At 43.1% G+C, this 19,346-nt stretch overlaps 2 protein-coding genes across 2 annotated transcripts in view; one reads left to right on the top strand and one right to left on the bottom strand.

Annotated features, from left to right (window-relative positions):
* The window catches only part of mboat2b (membrane bound O-acyltransferase domain containing 2b), a gene marked incomplete at its 3' end in the record, with an annotated part of 41,276 nt that extends 29,732 nt beyond the window's left edge, over positions 1 to 11,544 (bottom strand). Inside the window, exon 1 of the mRNA XM_080525263.1 lies at positions 11,436 to 11,544. Within this exon, the coding sequence (XP_080381389.1) occupies positions 11,436 to 11,522 (87 nt within the window). The 5' untranslated portion in view covers positions 11,523 to 11,544. The remainder of the gene's footprint in view (positions 1 to 11,435) is intronic.
* Positions 11,545 to 12,268: 724 nt separating this feature from the next.
* e2f6 (E2F transcription factor 6) lies at positions 12,269 to 16,987 on the top strand. Its single transcript, XM_080527795.1, has 8 exons — positions 12,269 to 12,692; positions 12,779 to 12,825; positions 13,006 to 13,061; positions 13,270 to 13,492; positions 13,649 to 13,809; positions 14,286 to 14,398; positions 16,037 to 16,190; positions 16,417 to 16,987. Exons 1-8 carry the CDS (start codon positions 12,339 to 12,341, stop codon positions 16,452 to 16,454), a joined length of 1,146 nt encoding a protein of 381 aa, XP_080383921.1. The 5' UTR covers positions 12,269 to 12,338; the 3' UTR covers positions 16,455 to 16,987.
* Positions 16,988 to 19,346: the final 2,359 nt, after the last annotated feature.

Here is a 19,346-nt window from a genome sequence, read left to right as displayed (position 1 = left end):
GGTCGAGACTACTGTATATGTCAGGGTTCAAGTTTCAACATGTCAAATTTAAGGCCTTTTAGACCTTTTTAGACCTCTTTGAATAGAATTTTAGACCTATTCGCGACACCATATGATAGCTTTTTGTCATCCTCGAGGTGATGAAATGAGGGATTTCACTGCCATACAGACAAAAAAAGAAGCGAATTGGCATTTTTTGGGTTCAGACTAATTTCCGCGTAAATATATGCGGTTGGACTGATTTCCTTGCAGGATCACGTTTTTAAGACCTAGCACCTCATTTTTAGACCGAATAACTGACATTTGAGACCTTTTTAGGCCTTGTAAATTGTATTACTGGATTTTAGACTTTAAGGCTTTTTAAGACCAGCGCGGGAACCCTGATATGTGTATGTGAAGTGGAACCCCTTCCAATGACGGAGGCAACAGCGTGATCCAAGTACACAGAACAGGGATACAAAGCCCCCAATTCAATCAACTGCAGATAACGGAAAAAATCGCACTGCGGGATCATCCAGAATGTGGGGGCTCAGTTTCCAATACAGGGTGCTTTCTGTCGATCAAAACGATACTCTCACCGAAAACACAGAGGAAGCCACCAGCGCACCAAAGTTTCCTTTATAACTTGCCAACACAGGGAGATTGATGCCTTTTGAGATGAGCAGTGAAAAGAGAGTCTGACTGAGAGTTATGAGGGAGGAGCAGACCTACTTAAGAATCCTGCCCCGAATTCATCTACCTCTCATTAATACATCATAGTACCACAGACGGCTGTGCAGTTCACCACCTCCTCTTCTGTACGCCCTGTCCAGACACCCAAGCCCCACGTCTTCTTCTTGAGTTTACGCTCTTTGCTCTTTCATCCATTAACGCTCTCCATTTACACTACAGTATTTCAACTGTATGAATGAGTCATGGGAATGGAAGGAACCAGAGATGGTCCTTCTCCAGCTCCGAGTTGAACTCAGATTCAGGTTCAGATGCATTGGGTTCAGACGCAGGCCAATAGCACTGAGTTGAGACAAAGTTGGGGGATACACTACACTCTGTGTGTGAGAGAAAGTGTCAGTCTGGCGACTTGCTGGTGGCCAGATAAATCCTATTTTCTGCTCGAGAGACCAGGGGCAACCTTCCCTGTAGAGAGAGAGAGAGAGGGATGCTGGACAGAAATATCTCTCATGGATGCTAACAAGAACCCCTTTAGATAAATATATGGTCATTCTGTGCGGATAAGAAAATCGATTGTATACTATTGACAGTTAGGAATTCAATTCAACTTCCTATTGTACAATGGCTGATGTGAACAACCACTATCCAATCAGAAACCAGCGTCTAAGGCAGCATCATCACATCATTACATTCTATCAAAATAATACCACCTCAGCATGACATAAGATACATTTAGTGAGGTGAGGAGTTTTTAGGCCTTTATCACCAACAAATGGCAAAACAAAAGGATTACACAATATGTCAGACGTTGTGTGGAAAAGTACTGCACAACACAAGGCAAAGATGAGGCAGCGCCCAGAGAAGATGACAGAATGGGGGGACCAATACATCACCACCCTCCTCCCTGGCTTCCTCTTCACCTCCCCCACACTACTATTACTTCCTCTCACACAAATACAGTAGAATCATACAAATATCTCTATGTTATGGTACATGTGGGAATACGGTACATGTGAGAAAACTAGGGTTAGGGTTAGGTGCTAGGGTTAGGGTTAGGGGTAGGGGTAGGGTTAGGGTTAAGGTTAGGGGTAGGATTAGACATGCCAGCATGTACCAAGTCACCCTAGCACCTAACCCTAACCCTAGCTTTCCCACATGTACCGTATTCCCACATGTACCGTAACATATATATATATATATATACTGTATATATATTAAATCCTCTAGAGCGATCCTGACTACTGTATGATATTTCCATATGGAAAGTAGTGGTCGCAGTAGCCTTTAATTTGCACACAGTCACGGGATATGACCATGACGGTGAGATTAAGTGCAACTTCAAATGAAAGGGATGGTAGAGAGGACACACACATCCTCCTCAATGAGGACATTTTTCAGGCTCATTGGCCCCTGTGATGGAAGGGATCTTTTAGAAGCTTGTTGCTAGGAGACAATGCAGCCTTCTCAAAGCAAGGAGGAGGTTGGGGTGCTGAACGGCGGCCATCTTTTTACAATCATCTGTCACATCACTGTGACTGCAATATGCTGCCACTAACTGATTATATAGGCTCCACATTTCAGTCCTTTCATCCCAGAGCCATGTTTATGAGGATTGAGCTTGATCTTGTCACATAGTCTGAATAAAAATGACGTATCTTTGTGTTTGTGACCTACAACTACAGATGGCTTGATTGTATGCAAAGTCATCTACCCCGATCAAAAACATATCGGATATGAAAACACTGTCAGGGGCAAACAACAATTATTCAAACAATCTCTCTTCATAGATCAAATGTATAAACATACATTATGCAATTTTAATTCAGTAACTTTCTCATGGCTGGAGACATCAATAGCGTATGAGCACTGCAAATCAATGTCTCCCTGCCAGAAGGGAAGAAAACAGAATACATCAAAAGGGTTACGTCGGGCTCAGGCTACACCTTAACTGCTCATCCTGAGATATCTACTACCCCCGTGTACTGTTTCTCCAGTGTCTACTAATACAAAATAAAAAATAAAAAAACGTCCTTCTTCTAGCACGACGACTGCCAATGGCTGATCTAGATTGCTTTTCCTGCTACGACTGGTGGATTGATGATTCACTTACTTAGTCAAATGTATCGATTAAGTCGCTTTGGAATAAGGAATAAGTTAATTCCCTCATTAACCCCTATCCAGAGAGCCGTCTGTGACATCATAGGCTTTAGACTGACTCAGCTCAAACCAGAGTGCTGCAACCCAGCTGGCACCACACACATGTACAGACGCACACGCGTACACACACACGCACACACACACGCACACACACGCGCGCACACGCACACGCACACGCACACACGCACACACCTCTCTAGTCTCTACCATCACGTTTTACTTCAGTGGCTGATTGCCCTTTTTTCAGTTCCGCCTTTCCGTTTTCCTGTCTTCAACCACTCCATCTCCCAGGCCACGCTCCAGAGACACAGCCACAAATACCTCAGTCCAACCTCAGAGGAATGCCTGTTGAACAGTAGCCACCTGTACGGTACCAGGCTGGTCTAAAGCCTGCTGTTAACCCCTGAACCCCCCCTCGCCCAGTCAAACATCTGCCCTTGCCATACCACCAAGCATTACACAGCAGCAAACAGTTGCACTCAGATGATTAAATCTCCTATGAACACTAAGTGCTCTCTCAGCGCAATACATTAGACACTCAATTATTCATCTCAGAGTAAGAGGCCACTACGACGCAGCTCGATGTATACTCCCCATAAAGCATCCCCTGGCTAAAGACAGTCATACACTTACACAGAGTAATAGCATGCTAAGCTATTGCGGTTTTATCAGAACTGATAGTGCCGAGAATTCATACACTGCTCTACAGTAGCCTCTCTCAAGGCCAAGTGAGGCCTTGGTTTGGCCATAAGAGACAGAGGGAATCGGTGGGCCTACAGCTTCTGATGACCTATGCAGGGGAATGATATTCAATTGAAGTGCATACTAGTAGGACAGAAGAGCAAAACGAATGCATCTATCAAGCTCCTAATCAAAGGCTTTACTGGTAGCCTGGGTGGGGGGTCGTAGGGTGACAGAGTCTGGGTGACACAGAGAATGAATCACTCACTAAAGGGCAACATCCTCTGCATAACCCCACTAGCCAGGTCACTAACATATCAATATCGATATCATCTCTCTGCCGTGAACAACAGTACTGTTCTTTAACAATCTTGAAAGGTTACGCCAGTCTGGGGGTAAGACTCGATCGGCAACCGGGCCTTAATCTCATTACAGTGCTACCAGTACTCAAGTTGTAAAAGAAATCAGTAAAAAATCAGGGGGGAATGGTGGATTTTATCATATGGGGACAATTTTTGCATCCTCACAGTGTCAGTGACTTCAGTGTCAGTGACTTGGTAAAAATGTCATTGCATGTGTGCGTGCCCCCCCACCTCGCCCACAGTATTTTACTCAATATGCATAAAACTAAATGTTGAAATAGCAGAAATACCACGTTCATTGATAAAATGACATAAGGGATGGAAAGGGGGGATGGCAGTTTTAGAAGGTTTTTGAATGATTTTGAACGTTTCTATTTCAGGGGGGATGCCATCCCCCCTCATCCCCCCTCAACTTGAGTGCTGGTGGTACGGTACATTGACCCAGCAGTGTTCAAGGCTACCCAGTCACAATCCGGTGAGGCGCAAATCGATTGTATTTCAGCTATCTATTGTACAGTAGCCTACATCTCCAGCCAATCCTATACACATACAGACATTCGTATTATTCAAATACAGGAACAGTGGAAATTCCCCATCATGTTCCAGAATGATCTCTGGCCCTCCTCCAGGAAGATGTTGCTAACACAGAAGGAAGGAAGTGTTTTCGGAGGGTACAACAGCAGTGAGCAGCCAAGAGCAAGCAGTGTCGAGACAGACTACTCATGTACAGTACAACACAGAGAGAGAACATAGCCATGTCTCACACAGCGCTTATTGGCTGAAAGTACCATCAAATGCCTGAAAAGTATAGACAATAATTGCTTTGTAAAAAAACAATTACTCCTTCAATTATTCTGAATATCAAGTGAGGTTTGTCTAAGACCCCTGACATGCACATTCCATATGTGGAAATAACAGATCTTGAACTACTTTCAATGATCCACAGCTCTACCATAAATGCAAATTATTTCCATCCACTCTCTTATACAGTATCTGTTCTCGTAGTAGAAACAGAAACCTCTTAGCCAAGGGGGGTGGGGGAGGGGGGTGGACTGGCTGTACGGTCTATTTTCCTCCTGTGTGTGAGTGAAAATGCTGAGTAACAGGGTCAATGGCTGTCTCTAAAACACTTTCAACATCATAGAGATTCTCAACCCCAAGAGGTTTGTTAAATTAATTAGCTTCGCCACATAAAAGACTTCCCATAGCAGATGCCTGCTGCTCTACCATACATTATGGTTTGATTTTCATTTTAGCAAAAAAGGACGATGATTCCAGAGTAAATGGAAGATCCCCATTAAGATTATAACCTACTGTATGGCCAAGCTAAATATTTACAGAGCATAAAATGGTAGCCAAACACTGAATCAGCATCTGAATAATACTCTGCCTTTTATGGGCAAGAAGTAAAACAATTAAATAAAAAATAAAAAATGGATTGATGATTAATCTAGCACAAATAATTTACCTAGTACTCACATCATTTACGCATGGGCTTGTGCATGCACGCACGCACGCCCTCACTCACACACACACACACACACACACACACACACACACACACACACTTGGGATCAGGTCAATCGGTCATAGCCCAGGGGCCTCATTTATAGAGCTTGCGTACGCCCAAAAACGTGCGTATGCAAATTGTCTCGCAATTTTGGGATTTATAAAAAAATGAACTTTTTCACCTCAACGCACACTTGGACCCATGCGTACGCATAGAAACTGGAGAAATGAGCAATTGCGACTCCGCTGGCAGAAGGATGAAACTTTAGAAACGGATACCATTTCCACCAACATAAATCGAAATATGACCTCTCACGTATTATATAAAGAGTATACACACACAAAGGATATACAGTACGTGCACACTGCACATGTCTTATTCGCCCTTGTCCTGTACACATCACACTGTACATATATCTTTACTGTACGTATCATATTGATATCCATGCAAATATAACTTTTTACATTCATATTGCACATAGAGCGAGGCTGGACATGAACAAGTTGACCACCGTCCACAATTGACTTCACAGTAATAAGTCCAATGATTGCAATATGCATACATTGAAGAACATGAACAAGCCCACTGTAAACAATTGACTATCATCCCCAAGCACACCCCATGTATACAGACTACGAAAACTTTAAGCGCACAGCCACTTTATTACTGAACTATCTATTATTATTAGTTGCATCACTAGTGTATCCTGTCTTAGCTGTAATATTGTCACCTTTAACTTGTATTATGCCTATTGCCTTATGACTTGTGCTGCAATGTCAGGAACCGAAGCCTAAGAATTTTACTCTCATACACTTGTGTAATGTAATGTGATAATAAACTTGAAACATCCATGGCTTTTCTACAATGCACTCTGGTTAGATCAAGAACTGAGTTTCCTTGTCTTAGTACTTGTCAATGACAATAAGGTTGAATCTAATCTAATCTAAAAGAAAATACATGATTTAGGATAATAAATACAAAGGGAGGTATCTGTTTTCAAAACAACCTCTCAAATATGTTGTACAGTTTAATCGGTAATCATATTTAATTTGATCTGTAATTATTAAACAATACTTTATGAAATGTATTATCATATATAATACGGTGAACAGTAGGACGAATCATGTTTAAACTGATTCCGTTGTCGATGCAGTCTGGAACATAGATAATATATACGTACTATGGTCTGGCAGATGATAGATGAGAGGAGAGTTTCATACTGTTATGACGCGTTCGCTGCGCGGAACTTTTGCGCAGAAATCGACTGGGTGAAATGTCTTTTTTTCGCCCTTCTGTCGGCCGTTTCACTGACCATTTATAGGCAAATATGGGCGTTAAAAAGGGTGGGGCGAGACGCTCATTCACGTGTGCAAAATGTAGGGTTGATTGGGATTTATAAAGGGAAGCAGGCGTGGGACTAGCGGTGCGCAAATTCCACTTGCGTGCACACCGTTTTATAAATCTGAATCTTGATGTGCGTAAAACTGTTCTTTCTTTGCGTAGGTACGCAAGCTGTTTACGCCAGTTCTACGCAAAGCTTTAGAAATTAGGCCCCAGAGGAGCATGGTCCCAGTAGTCGTTAGGCCAGGGATCTGAGACCTATATGGAGGACGGATCGTGCCACAATGAAATATATGAATATATTAGCTGGCTTACTTACTTATCATATGTACATTTGTGATAGACACATATCTCTGGCTTTTCAGCCTCCTCTACCCCCTGGTCCGTATGATGTCAATCGGGGCAAGTGGCTTGGTTTATGTTGGCATGGCCATATTGCTATGTACATTTTTTTTGATTTAGCAAATGCTTTCATCCAGTGACTCTACGTCATCGTTTTTCAACACACGCTCCCATATCGCCGACCACACGATACCACATACGGTACGGAAACTCCCTTGCAGAGTCATGTGGCCGCGAGGAGAAAACAATATCAAATCATCGCCAATTCAGCCAAATCCGGCACCGTGTGTAGCCTAGCCCTCAGCCCACAGTTGTCTCTGGAGAGACTCTCCTCAGAGAGGCTCGTCAGCAGCAGTCCTAAATACAGTCTATCAGGGGCCTACATCCTGATCCTACCAGCCCCCTGGGAGACACACAGCCATATCCATCTGCCTCCAGCACTGCAGAGGAACACCCAGTCCCCATGGCCACGTAACCTTAACTGAACATAAGGAACAAATTAGCAAGCTGGGGTATTCCGAAAACACATACAAACACCCTATGTATTCACATCTGTTCTTAACTAGAGTACTAGTGAACAGTCAGCATTATTAGCAACGCTACACATTTTATCTTTGGTTGGCTGGTTACATCCCTTATGTAAAAGGTCAGTCACTGTGCCAGAAAAACGTACTCTACTCCCTGTCCCAATCACAGAGAACCACGAGTGTTCAGCAGCACACAGGCCCACAAACTCTTGGTGGGGGAACACTGCCATGAATGGTTTCAGTCGAAAAACAAATCAAAACAGTTACACCACACAAACCATTTACAGCGAATACAAAAGCTTGAGCACATCTACTTCCTTCTAAAACATTCATTGCATTAGTTAACAGGGAAATGTGATACATTTCACACTCAGCATGTGTCACCTGCTCTGCATATGAAAATCTCCAACCCGGGCCTTTACCCAAAGACAGAGGTGCAAATTGTGCTCAACCCATTGCTCCCCCCCCCACCATCAAACCACAGATCTGAATGCCAGGAGTACTGTACTTACTAGTGACTCCTAATCAGTGTCCTCTCAGTGTGTATGTTGTAGTTTTCAGTTAGTAAAAGAGAATACTTAGCATATATCACAATGACTGGTGAGAACTGATTGTGCCATGAGCATAGTTAGCATTGCTCCTCCTCTGAGCTGCTCATCTGCCCAGGGTGAGGGGATTCCCTGGGGTCACTCGGGGACGTGTCTGCGCGAGCTGAAGATACCCTTTTCTCCTGGTCAAATTCTGAATTCTGAAAAGGCTTACTTGACAGTGTGGCTGCATTAGAGGGGAGCAGCCAAGCAGAAATCTGAACTAAATCCATCTCAGACCACCTCTAGGCCACAGACAGACTCCCCTAGCTTCATTTTTGGTCCTTTCCTTTTCTTTCTAGCGTGGCAGGTAGGTTTACACAGTAACATCACTTAAACCTGTTGTTAATCCCCCATAAGGAGCCAGACTACAGAGACAGCAGACTAGGAAAGTGGAGTCAGTCCACTGGATCAGATGGATCACGCCACTGCCACTCTGACTGCCTCTCAAATTGGTGTGGAATTTCCCAGGCAAATATCACATTACTTTCACGCTCAAATCCAAAGAGTGAGAGGGAGATTGCGAGGGAGTGGGAGAGATTGTGTCACCACTGAAATATGGGACTGTCGTCCTACGTCAGTGCAGCGATAGCGGTAAAACAACTAGTATTAGAGACAACAAGAATATCTGATAGAATATATTTATGGTATGGTGTGGTAACACATAACAAATATCCAAATATGAGCATGATGGGGGACATCTGCTGTGGGTCACGGTGGTGTTGTTGAGGGAAAGCTCAGTAATGGGAATTGAAAATGATTCTGAAAGGTTCCTGTGCCCCCAACAACAAGGAAGCTACAGAAGGCACATGTGACATAGCTACCTGCAGCGGGGGACCAAGGGATTAATAATCTCTCTCTACAAGGTCCACAAGACAGCAGGGGGACAAACCCACTACCCAGATAACAAGCCAACAAACAACAAATGACCACTATACGTAGAGGGAAACCAGACAATGAAAAATCCAACAATTGGATGATGTGGAGGCGGGGTGAACGGGTCCACAGTGAGCCTACGGCCTCCTTCCTTGCTGCACTGAGCCACAGATCCATAGCTACAGCCCAGTATTGGGAGTCAGAACCGTGTTAACAGAGCTGAGAGCCACTGCTCAGATTACAGTCTTCCTGTCTGGAACATGGCCCCTTTATTAGATTATATCAGTAATAGTCATACCACGCATGCATCAGAGATGACTGAAAAATGAAATATCAATGACAGAGGAGACGCCATGTAATAATGTTATTAGGATTATTATGTTGCATCTATAACTTGCTGACATTCTGACAAAACAGGGTGGGGTGGGTTCATCACAATGTTTTGTGCACAGAAAAACTGCCGGAGACAATCCTCAAAGGAAGAAAAGGCTGTTGAAGGAACACCTTAGGGAGTATAAATGGAGTTGTAAGTATGTACCAAAGAACCAAAGCTGCTCCACGGAGGCACCGCTAATGGAAATATTTACGGAGCGCACTCAGTGAAGTTACCAAACAAACACACCTGATACATACATCTCTCTACATGGTGGGGTGTCAAGTGGAACACATTCAGGCAACGGTAGTGTTTACGTCCCCTTCATAAATACTGCAGGTGATGTAAAGGAGGCATTTAGTGGAGGTTTGTCTTGGCTGGATGGGGGGGAGAGAGAGAGAGAGAGAGAGAGAGAGAGAGAGAGAGAGAGAGAGAGAGAGAGAGAGAGAGAGAGAGAGAGGAGAGAGAGAGAGAGAGAGAGAGAGAGAGAGAGCAGGAGAACTACAACTACTTCTAGCATGTTTCCTATTGTTCTGTCTCTCCACAGATTACCAGTCATCTTTAAGTAACACAGACAAGTGGGTCTGACTTAATTATCAACTCAGCTGTGACTAACGTGTTTAGAGGTTGATGAATAGGGTACACAGTCCTGTGTTTGCTCATGTAGGCATGAGGATAATACCCCTAAATACACTAGAAATGAATGAATAATGGGAAGGCATGATGATCTGAATAACACATCAGCTCCATCACTAAATGAACCATGGGCTTAATCTTTTTTTATTTATTTTGATAATGGTATTAAAGATATTTAGACATAAAGGAAAAGGGATCACGGTTGTCCATTGATTGTTAACAAAGAGGCCAGGCAATATAAGCACCTAGGTCTTAAGTGACAGGTTTTATAAGTGACAAGCTGGCCAAGAGGACATTTTCCTTTCTCCCTGATTTATGACAAGGAGGCAATCAGAGGGAACAGATGATGCTAGCCAATAATGGGCAGGATTCCAATTCAAGAGATGTGATGTGACCTTACTTAGCGAGAGAGCCTCCATACTTCACCTAGTTCATTAGAGCACTTAAGTCAAGGTTGTTGCAAGTTTTATGCATTGGCTATGAGGCACAAGACAAATCAGCATGCACTCAATTTCGGCTTTGAGAAAGGTGTAAAAACAAATACTACAAAACGAAAAACTATATAACTGGGAGAGACTTGAGGATATCCATGGGCTTCACATGTCAACTCAAATTGTTTTTATTTAATTCTGTAATCTCAGTGTTCACTTATAGTGTGATAGGGCCAATAGAAATCATTGGTCTAGTCTAGTCTGTATATCATGGTCTAGTCTTGTCTCGTATTGTCATGTCCCTTATTTGGCAATAGGCCTTGAAAATAGCCTATGCATTTAGGATATGTTACACCATAGACTCCATAGTGGTCTTAAGAACACAATATGTGAATAACAGCTGCATACCAGTATTTTTTTTAGAAGGTATGCCTATGTTATGCTAAATACAGATACATGGTTTTCTAAAAGACATATCTTTCTGTTGAAGTAAAATTCTGAACATATTCTACGTAAAATAAAATGTGCTTGGAATCAATGTAGCCTAAGCCGTCTGTGTATCCTGAAAACACAAAGCTGCAGAACATTTTGTTCAAATAAGCGACCCACCATCAAGGCTGTCCGCGAAGATTCATTATTGTCTAAATCTGACATTTTAATGTGACATTTAAAGGCGGCGTATGATTTCATACAATCGTTTCCGTCATGCCTGTTTCTGACAATAATTGTGTTAGAATGAACAGGAACCTCGATAGAATCAGTGCAATCGCAAATCATCCCTACGACAAAAAAAAATTTGCAATAAAAATCTCCGTGGTTTGATAGTGAAATCAAAGACCACGGCAATACCCTACTGTTGGTCTTTTGATGCGATTTCTGGACATGCGACGGAATGCTGGAAATACAACTGAAAAGACGTATTTTAGTCATCGTAAATATGTACCTGGTCCAACGGGAGATTGATGATTTCGCTTATCGGTTGCAGCAAACTGGATCCAGTACATGCCGGGGATATTGTTTCAGTAGCCATGATTCAGCCAGCGTTGTGAGAGTCCTATGCTCTCCTTCCCAGGCTCTGACTGTGGGTCCCCGAGTCGCCCCGAGTCTGATCCACATCCACCGCTGGAGCTGCTGTTTGCTGCTGGCCACTACTGGCTGTCAACTGCGCTACAGCACAGACAGTCTAGGCGCAAATACTCTCCAAATCAGATAGAATTTGGGTGGGGGGCTATTCTTCTTGTTCCGCTCGAGCCAATGGCTATAGCGACAATGTTAACACAAATAACATAGCCTACTGGGCATAATTGCCACTTTATCCCCCCCCCAAAAAAGAATAAAGTGATAGCCCTGGCTATTCCCTGTTCAAATAGGTTATTTGTCTTAATTCCATTATCATCGAGTTTAAATGCTTTGGAGGGATTAAAAACGTATCTTATATATATTTTTAAAAAACGTAGTTTCAAACAGTTTAAATAGATGGTGATGATGATGATGGTCTCCTCCAGCGCAATTACTCCATCTCAACGCCCGAGTGCAAACTGAGCGCAAAATTATGTCGCTGTCACCTCATCTAATCACTGCATTTGACATCCAGCCCTACAGAGGGCAGCATTATCAACTCAGCAAGCTGGACGTGCTTCGCTGTTCCTTACGAGGAAGAAGTGGCCCCGCCTCTCATTGCTTTTTGGACAATTTTATAGGCTGAAAACGAACAACGTGACGCTACTTCCGAATCAGTCGAATACGTCTTTTCCTCTAGAGACGTGAATTCTCGATAAACAAACGAACGTGATATTCTATTCACAACACGCTCGAATGTAGCTGATTTTCCTAAAAATCTCTGACCATGGGGAAATGTGTGGTCTCGGGATGTCCTAGTCGGAACGATAACTTTAAAGGAGGCATTCTTCGACCTTGCAAGAGGTTTTTCAATTTTCCCATCGACCAGGCTCGAGTGAAAGTGTGGCTTGCCGCCCTAAGAGAGACCGAGAAAGAAGATTCCACGGAGCAGCACGTCATATGCGAAGATCACTTTCTGACAGACCACGTAACACCTCAAGGAATCAGCGAGGAGGCCATCCCGATCATGCCCTCGTACCTCGACGGACAACTGGGTCTGATCAGTCCGTGGGGCGTAGAGTCATCTGAAGAGGAGGAATTGGCGGGTGATGACGCTGAAGCTGGGGATACTACGCGTGAGGTAGGGATGCTCAATCTCACTTTGAAAGTATTTTCATGATAGGGCTATTCTCAGTTACGTTTTAATGAATGTCTTTTGATTCGTAGAGTGATGAAGATGTTGAAGATGGGAGTGTTACATCGGAAACACCTAGGTAAGATTTACAGTCACATCACATAGTTCCCTGTTTGACTCTAATTCTAATTCTGATTCTAAGGTAAGGCTGACCTTCTCTCGTGTCTGTTAAAGCTTGGGTTTTGGTGCCTGAACTGTCTCTTTGTGATTTAATGCCACTTGTCCAAAGTTGTGCACCAATGTGATCTTTTCACTTCAGCCCTTCTAAACACGGTGAAGGGATAACCAAGAGGAAGAGAGCCACTGTCCGAGGAGGTGGGTCCCATCAATATTGTCCTTTGGAGGCATGAGCTCAAGATATGCTGACTTGTGTAATTGCTCACTATATCTATTTGGTTCCAGAATAGTAATCATTATTGAAAACTATCATAGGCTTAAAATTAAAATGTCAGTTTAGACAATGCCAATTTCTTGGCTTGGTGTCTGTTTTATATTGATTGTGAGACTAATTTCATGACCACAGGCAACACATCTTTACCAAACACGGGGGGCCGACAGGACGTGGCACTGGGCACTTTGACCAAGCGCTTCTTAGAGCTGATGTGTGCTGCCCCTGATGGTGTTTTGGAGCTTAACCAGGTGACGCGCAGACTCCAAACACGTAAACGGCGGGTCTATGACATAACCAATGTGCTTGATGGTATCCGCCTCATCAGAAAGCAATCCACCAACAAGATTAAGTGGATGTGAGTTCAGTTTTTCGCCCGCAAGCTATTTTCTCTTTCTCTGCTCCAGTGTATGTTTTGACAATGTATTCAATTTGCCGAGGTGTCGTCAGTGGAGTGGTTTATTTTACACTGAATGTAATTTGCACTAAGATAGCCTCTTGCTCCCTCCCCCAGAGGATCCGTTCCAGCCAGATGTTGCTTAGCCTTCGGGCGAAAGTCGAAGCTTGAGCGCGAGATGGACAACCTTAAGGCCGTGGAGGAGACTCTGGACGACCTCATAAAAACCTGCGCCCAGCAGCTCTTTGACATGACTGACAGCACAGAGAACCTTGAATATCCTTTAATTTCTCACATGATATTGACATATCCATTTACATTTTTGGCATTTAGCAGACGACCTTATTCCAAAGCGACTTACAATCAATACATTTGACTAAGCAAGTGAATCATCAATCCACCAGTCATAGCAGGAAGAGTAATCCAGCTCAGGCCCGAGGGGCCATTGATAGAAGGAAAAGCCTTCTATCACCTTCTTCTAAACTTTATTGAGGGGTTTAGTAATGTCATTTTCATGTCTGATATAACAGGCATTGTTTGGAAACGCTAAATACTAACTCGTAACAGACAGTTGATAATGCTCATCACATGTAGACTACTCCCTTGTATTCCTTTACTTAGATTGTGCATGCTAGAAAAGTAACAAAACTGGTGGTTGCCATAGTGATGCTAAAATGTATCTATCCCTGTCAGGAAGTAACATTGAGTGGTATGTCCTCGTAGTGTCGAATCCTCTTTGACTGCCTCTGCACATCAGCATATGTGACTCACGAAGACATCACACGGATCAAGGTCTTCCAACAGCAGACGCTTATCGCCATTAAAGCTCCGCAGGAGACCAAGCTTGAGGTTCCCACACCCAATGAGGTAAGCCCTGCTGGATCAATGATAGATGGGAGTGAGAACCCTATCTTACAAACCTGCTTGTATGTGCAGGCTTTATTCAATATGCATTGGTCCTGAAGAATTATCAGGGTTCCCACGGGTCCTTGAAATCCTTGAAAGTTTGTGAATTTGAGAGAAAAAAAATCAAGGTCTTAAAAGTTTTTGAAAATAGACATGGGTCATTGAAAGTGCTTGAATTCCCCTCTCTCTCTCAAAAAAATAATAATAAACCCCTCAAAAAAAGTTCCGAAACGTTATTTTGGTTGATTATTACTCCCCTTTAATAATACCAATTGGTATTGTATTTTATATAGTTGGAAAGTCTGATTAGTCACCTTTACAATGAGGTACATCTTGTAAGGATCATGCATTCATGGAATGAGCAACACAGCTAAACGTGTGGGTAACATCCCCTATATTCTTCTGTTGGTATTCACTCTCGTTTTGAGTTGCTTGGTGGATTGGATGATTGCACTCTCCCACAGTAATAAGGAAAAAACAACACATATTGGCAATTTTTACACTTTATTAATTTTACACTGTCAGGGACCTCAGCAGCGTGTGGAAGATCCATACGCAGTCACAACAGCTTGGCACCTCCTCATGCTGGTCACCAGCCTGGTCACACACTGCTGTGGGACGGCATCCCATTCCTCAACTAGGATTTGCCGCAAGTCAGCCAACATGGTTGCGTTGGTCACTCTGGCACGTACAGCACGCCCAAGCTGATCCCATAAGTGTTCAATTGGGTTGAGGTCTGGACTCACGGCAGGCCATTCCATCCTCTCCACTCCCAAATTCTGGAAGTGCTCTGTGTTGATCCTGGCTCTGTGGGGGTGAGCGTTGTCATCCTGGAGGATGGAGATTCTGGAGATATGGGATCGCCACTGGCCCCAGAATATCATTCCTGTCAATTAGGTGCCATTCAGGTGCCAGCTGGACGTGCTTCGCTGTTCCTTACGAGGAAGAAGTGGCCCCGCCTCTCATTGCTCTCATCACACCTGCCAGCACTTGAAGCTCAAAACGAGAGTGAATACCAACAGAAGAATATTGCAGGGGATTTTGGCAAAGAAAATTGGGCCGCTACCCACACGTTTAGCTGTGTTACTCATTCCACGAATGCATGATCCTAAGTTGTACCTCGTTGTAAAGGTGACTAATCAGGCTTTCCAATGATACCAATTGGTATTATTAAAGGGGAGGAAGAATCGACTGAAATAAAGTTTCCAAACTTTTAAAATATATATTAAAAAATGTTTTACTTAGCTCGTCAACTAGTAAATAAGTTTCTGTATTGCTTAACTTTACACATATTTCACAATATACTGTTTTGCTGTGCTGTGGTAGAGAAGGCAAGAGACCATCTAGTGTTCAAGCCTCTACATTTAAAAGCCTCTCTTTTTAATTGTTGTCTGAACGGATAGTAGATCTGTCTCAAACTATGCCGTGTTGGGTCCTTGAATTTGAGGAAATTGAGTCTCGAAAGTCCTTGAAAAGTGCTTGAATTTGATGTTTCAGAAGGTGTGGGAACCCTGTGCATGCTTATTCAATATGCATTGGTCCTGAATAGTTTATCAGCTCATAAGCTAATGGCTTTGCACAATTTGTTTTCCGGTTTAGGACCGCATTCAGATGCACCTGAAGGGAGGCAGGGGGCCAATCAAAGTCCTGACCTGTGAGATTGGGAGGCCTCCCAAGGGGTCAGGGAATGGCAAGATAGAAGGCTTCTCAACACTGGAGGAGAGCAGGATCAAGGCAAAGCCTCTCAGCACAGGTAACGCAGACATGCTTTTCACTACATCGAATGAATCAAAAGACTATTCTTATTTTCTTAGATCAATGTTATTTGGACATTATGTTCAACAGAGGGCGCTGTTCACCAAAAGATGGACCCCCCCCTGAATAGAATGAGTTTATACTGTACTTCTCATGTGGCAAAGAGAGTAGCTATCTGTTGGTGTTGAGTCTAAATTAATCTGTGAATTTATCTTATCTTGTAGATTCCTTGGCTCCACAGAAAGCTGTTCAGAGTGCATAGTCAGTGGAGGTGAAGCATGCTGCACTGACCTCATTGGAACATTCTGGTCTCACTGTTTGGACTCTCACTTTCACACTTCTGACATTGTCATATAAGGAAGACACCATTGTTGTCCCCTTTGTTTTGTGAGTAAAATTAATAAAGGAAAGTATATGGAGGAATGTTTGACTGGTACATGTCATGCAATTGCAAGCTTTATTTTTATATGTGTACTTAGTGAGTCGGGGGTGGTTGCACCCCTGTGAGACTGTTCTTTTGTGGATCATCTTCAACTGTTTGACAGCATCAAATTCTCAGTTAATGATGCTCATGCTCATGTACAGGATGTTTATTTTTATTTTATTTTGGTAACCTTTTAAGCAGTGTCATGTTTGTAATGAGTTTGTGTATGTTCCTTTGTTCTTTTTAATCTGACCTTGTTAGAATTCTCTGTTGTACTTGGTGTTTGTCTTAGTCAAAAGATTTGATTTCATCATGGACTGCTAATATGAAGAAAGTACACTTCATACCACCTCATATGAATAAATTCGCTAATGTTACACCGTTTTTGTGATTTACCAACACAGTGCATCATCATGACCCTTACAGCTTTATTTTCTTATTAAGGAGGTCGGTACTAGGGTAGAATCAAATCCATGGTTCAAACTGGACATGTCAGAAGGATTGGGCAATTGTGTGGTGTAGTCTAGTTTTTTCTAGTGGGTATACTGTGATTTTCCCCTCCCAGCCTCATATCGTTCATTTCGGAACGCCATAAAAAAAAAGATCTGCGCTCCCTGTCTAACGTTGTATATATATATATATATATAAATGACATGTTATAAGGCTGATCTGTGCATGATAGTGCTGCATTTTGACATATTTCATGTCGCATCTCCCCCCTTTGATGGTATATGACCCTATAGTCAGTCCCAATGGTCCAAAATTCAAGTGCTTCGTAACACAGACGGGGTGAATTTTATGAATGAAAGTGAACGTTCTGTCACAAAACGCCGTTATGTATCCTCGCACATTTTTAAGTGGGTATATGGAAATCCTTGGCCTTTCCTAGTGGAATGAATATCATAGCTTTCATGTGACGTCACAGCATAGTGGAAACGCCCACCTGACGGGCAAAAGGCACTTTTTGCGGGCAAAACCCACTTTTTGCGGGTTAATAACTTTGATTTCCCGTGGGTTAGGAAAATAATTCCAACGTGTCCGGATAGAGTAGAAGACAGGGAATCCAACACTATTTGAATGGTGTCAATCCTCCACTCCTATCACCGTCGTGTATCTTGATAATCAAATCAAATCAAATCAAATTTTATTTGTATAGCGCATTTCTTACAAGATGTAACTCAATGCGCTTCACACAATGAAAATGTTCAGTCAATCAGTCAATCAATCAATCAATACTGACAGAGCCGCGAGCAGGTAAAAGTAAAAAACCTGTATACTATGTAGCCAGGAAAAAATTCCCTTGCAGCCCTCTACCAATAGAGCGACTACTAGCCAGTTTGCTTACCAGTACCCAGCGGTCCAGGGGAGGCCAGGACCACCGGCACAAAGCAAGCAAGCAAGGGCAAAAACCTGTACACCATGTATCCAGGAAAAATTCCTTGCATATTATCGGCGTACACACTGTCCATAAATTTTGTGTTGTATTTGCATCGTTCTGCATCCAGTATGGTCACAGGTCCTGCCAAAAGAGAAACTTAAGCACAGTTATGATGCAACAACACAATAGAGACAGTAAAGATGACAGCAATGCAACCTGATGGTGGTCCTGGTACACCCTTGTACCGGTTCCAGTACTGCTCTAGGTGCTATTTGGAGCTGACAGTTCTTCATGAGTGAGGTGGTCTAAATAGTTGGGAGTTTCGTCCAGCAGCCGGTGAACGCCCGGTTGATCGAGTTTCATATTAAAAGTATATCTTCTCGGGGTGTCAGCGCGGTGGTTAAGGGCTCAAAATGACCGTATACTGATGGTGAATTTAGCAATAATAGTCTTATGTTTGTACCACCTCCATAACCAGTGTTATTCACGGGAAAAGCCGGTCAAGGAGGCACCCTTTGCAGGTCAATAACTTTGATTCCCGTGGGTTAGGAAAATAATTCCAATGTGTCCGGATAGAGTAGAAGACAGGGAATCCAACACTATTTGAATGGAGTCGATCCTCCACTCCTATCACCGTGGACACAGCAAGGAGCGAATTCCCGGATATAAATATTCCCTCGCCTCGCTGACAGCGGGAGTTGGGAGTTTCGTCCAGCAGCCGGTGAACGCCCGGTTGATCGAGTTTCATATTAAAAGTATATCTTCTCGGGGTGTCAGCGCGGTGTTTAAGGGCTCAAAATGACCGTATACTGATGGTGAATTTAGCAATAATAGTCTTATGTTTGTACCACCTCCATAACCGGTGTTATTCACGGGAAAAGCCGGTCAAGGAGGCACCCTTTGCAGGTCAATAACTTTGATTCTCCGGGGGTTAGGAAAATAATTCCAACGTGTCCGGATAGAGTAGAAGACAGGGAATCCAACACTATTTGAATGGTGTCAATCCTCCACTCCTATCACCGTCGTGTATCTTGATAGTTCTTCATGAGTGAGGTGGTCTAAATAGTAGGCAGCCATGTTGAGCGATGTTGCTATGATACTTTTTGCCCGTCAGGTTGGTGGTTGCTAGGGAAGAAACCACGTGACTGAAAGCTATGAATACGGCGTAGTCCTGCGTATCACGTAGACTACACCACACTGGCGTAGGTTTACCTTGAAGGATGTCTAATGTTAACATGTCTATGAACAGGTGCACACCTGAGCCACCGTATCATCAACCATTGTCATATCATATGGTCAAAAGCAGTCATTGCCAGTATGCCTAGGAAAGCCCACTGTGCAAAACGTAAATG

The sequence above is a fragment of the Nansenia antarctica genome (genome assembly GCF_963989245.1).
Source record: "Nansenia antarctica genome assembly, chromosome: 3".
Taxonomy (NCBI): domain Eukaryota; kingdom Metazoa; phylum Chordata; class Actinopteri; order Argentiniformes; family Microstomatidae; genus Nansenia; species Nansenia antarctica.
Note: the sequence above shows the minus strand (reverse complement) of the source record. Positions and strands in the feature narration are given on the sequence as shown.

Excerpts from the sequence above, each read along its gene's own strand:
- e2f6 (XM_080527795.1), top strand. The coding sequence starts at position 12,339 with ATGGGGAAATGTGTGGTCTCGGGATGTCCTAGTCGGAACGATAACTTT. Across the intron at positions 12,693-12,778 it reads CTGGGGATACTACGCGTGAG|AGTGATGAAGATGTTGAAGA; the intron begins GTAGGGATGCTC and ends TTTGATTCGTAG. Across the intron at positions 13,810-14,285 it reads CAGCACAGAGAACCTTGAAT|CAGCATATGTGACTCACGAA; the intron begins ATCCTTTAATTT and ends GCCTCTGCACAT.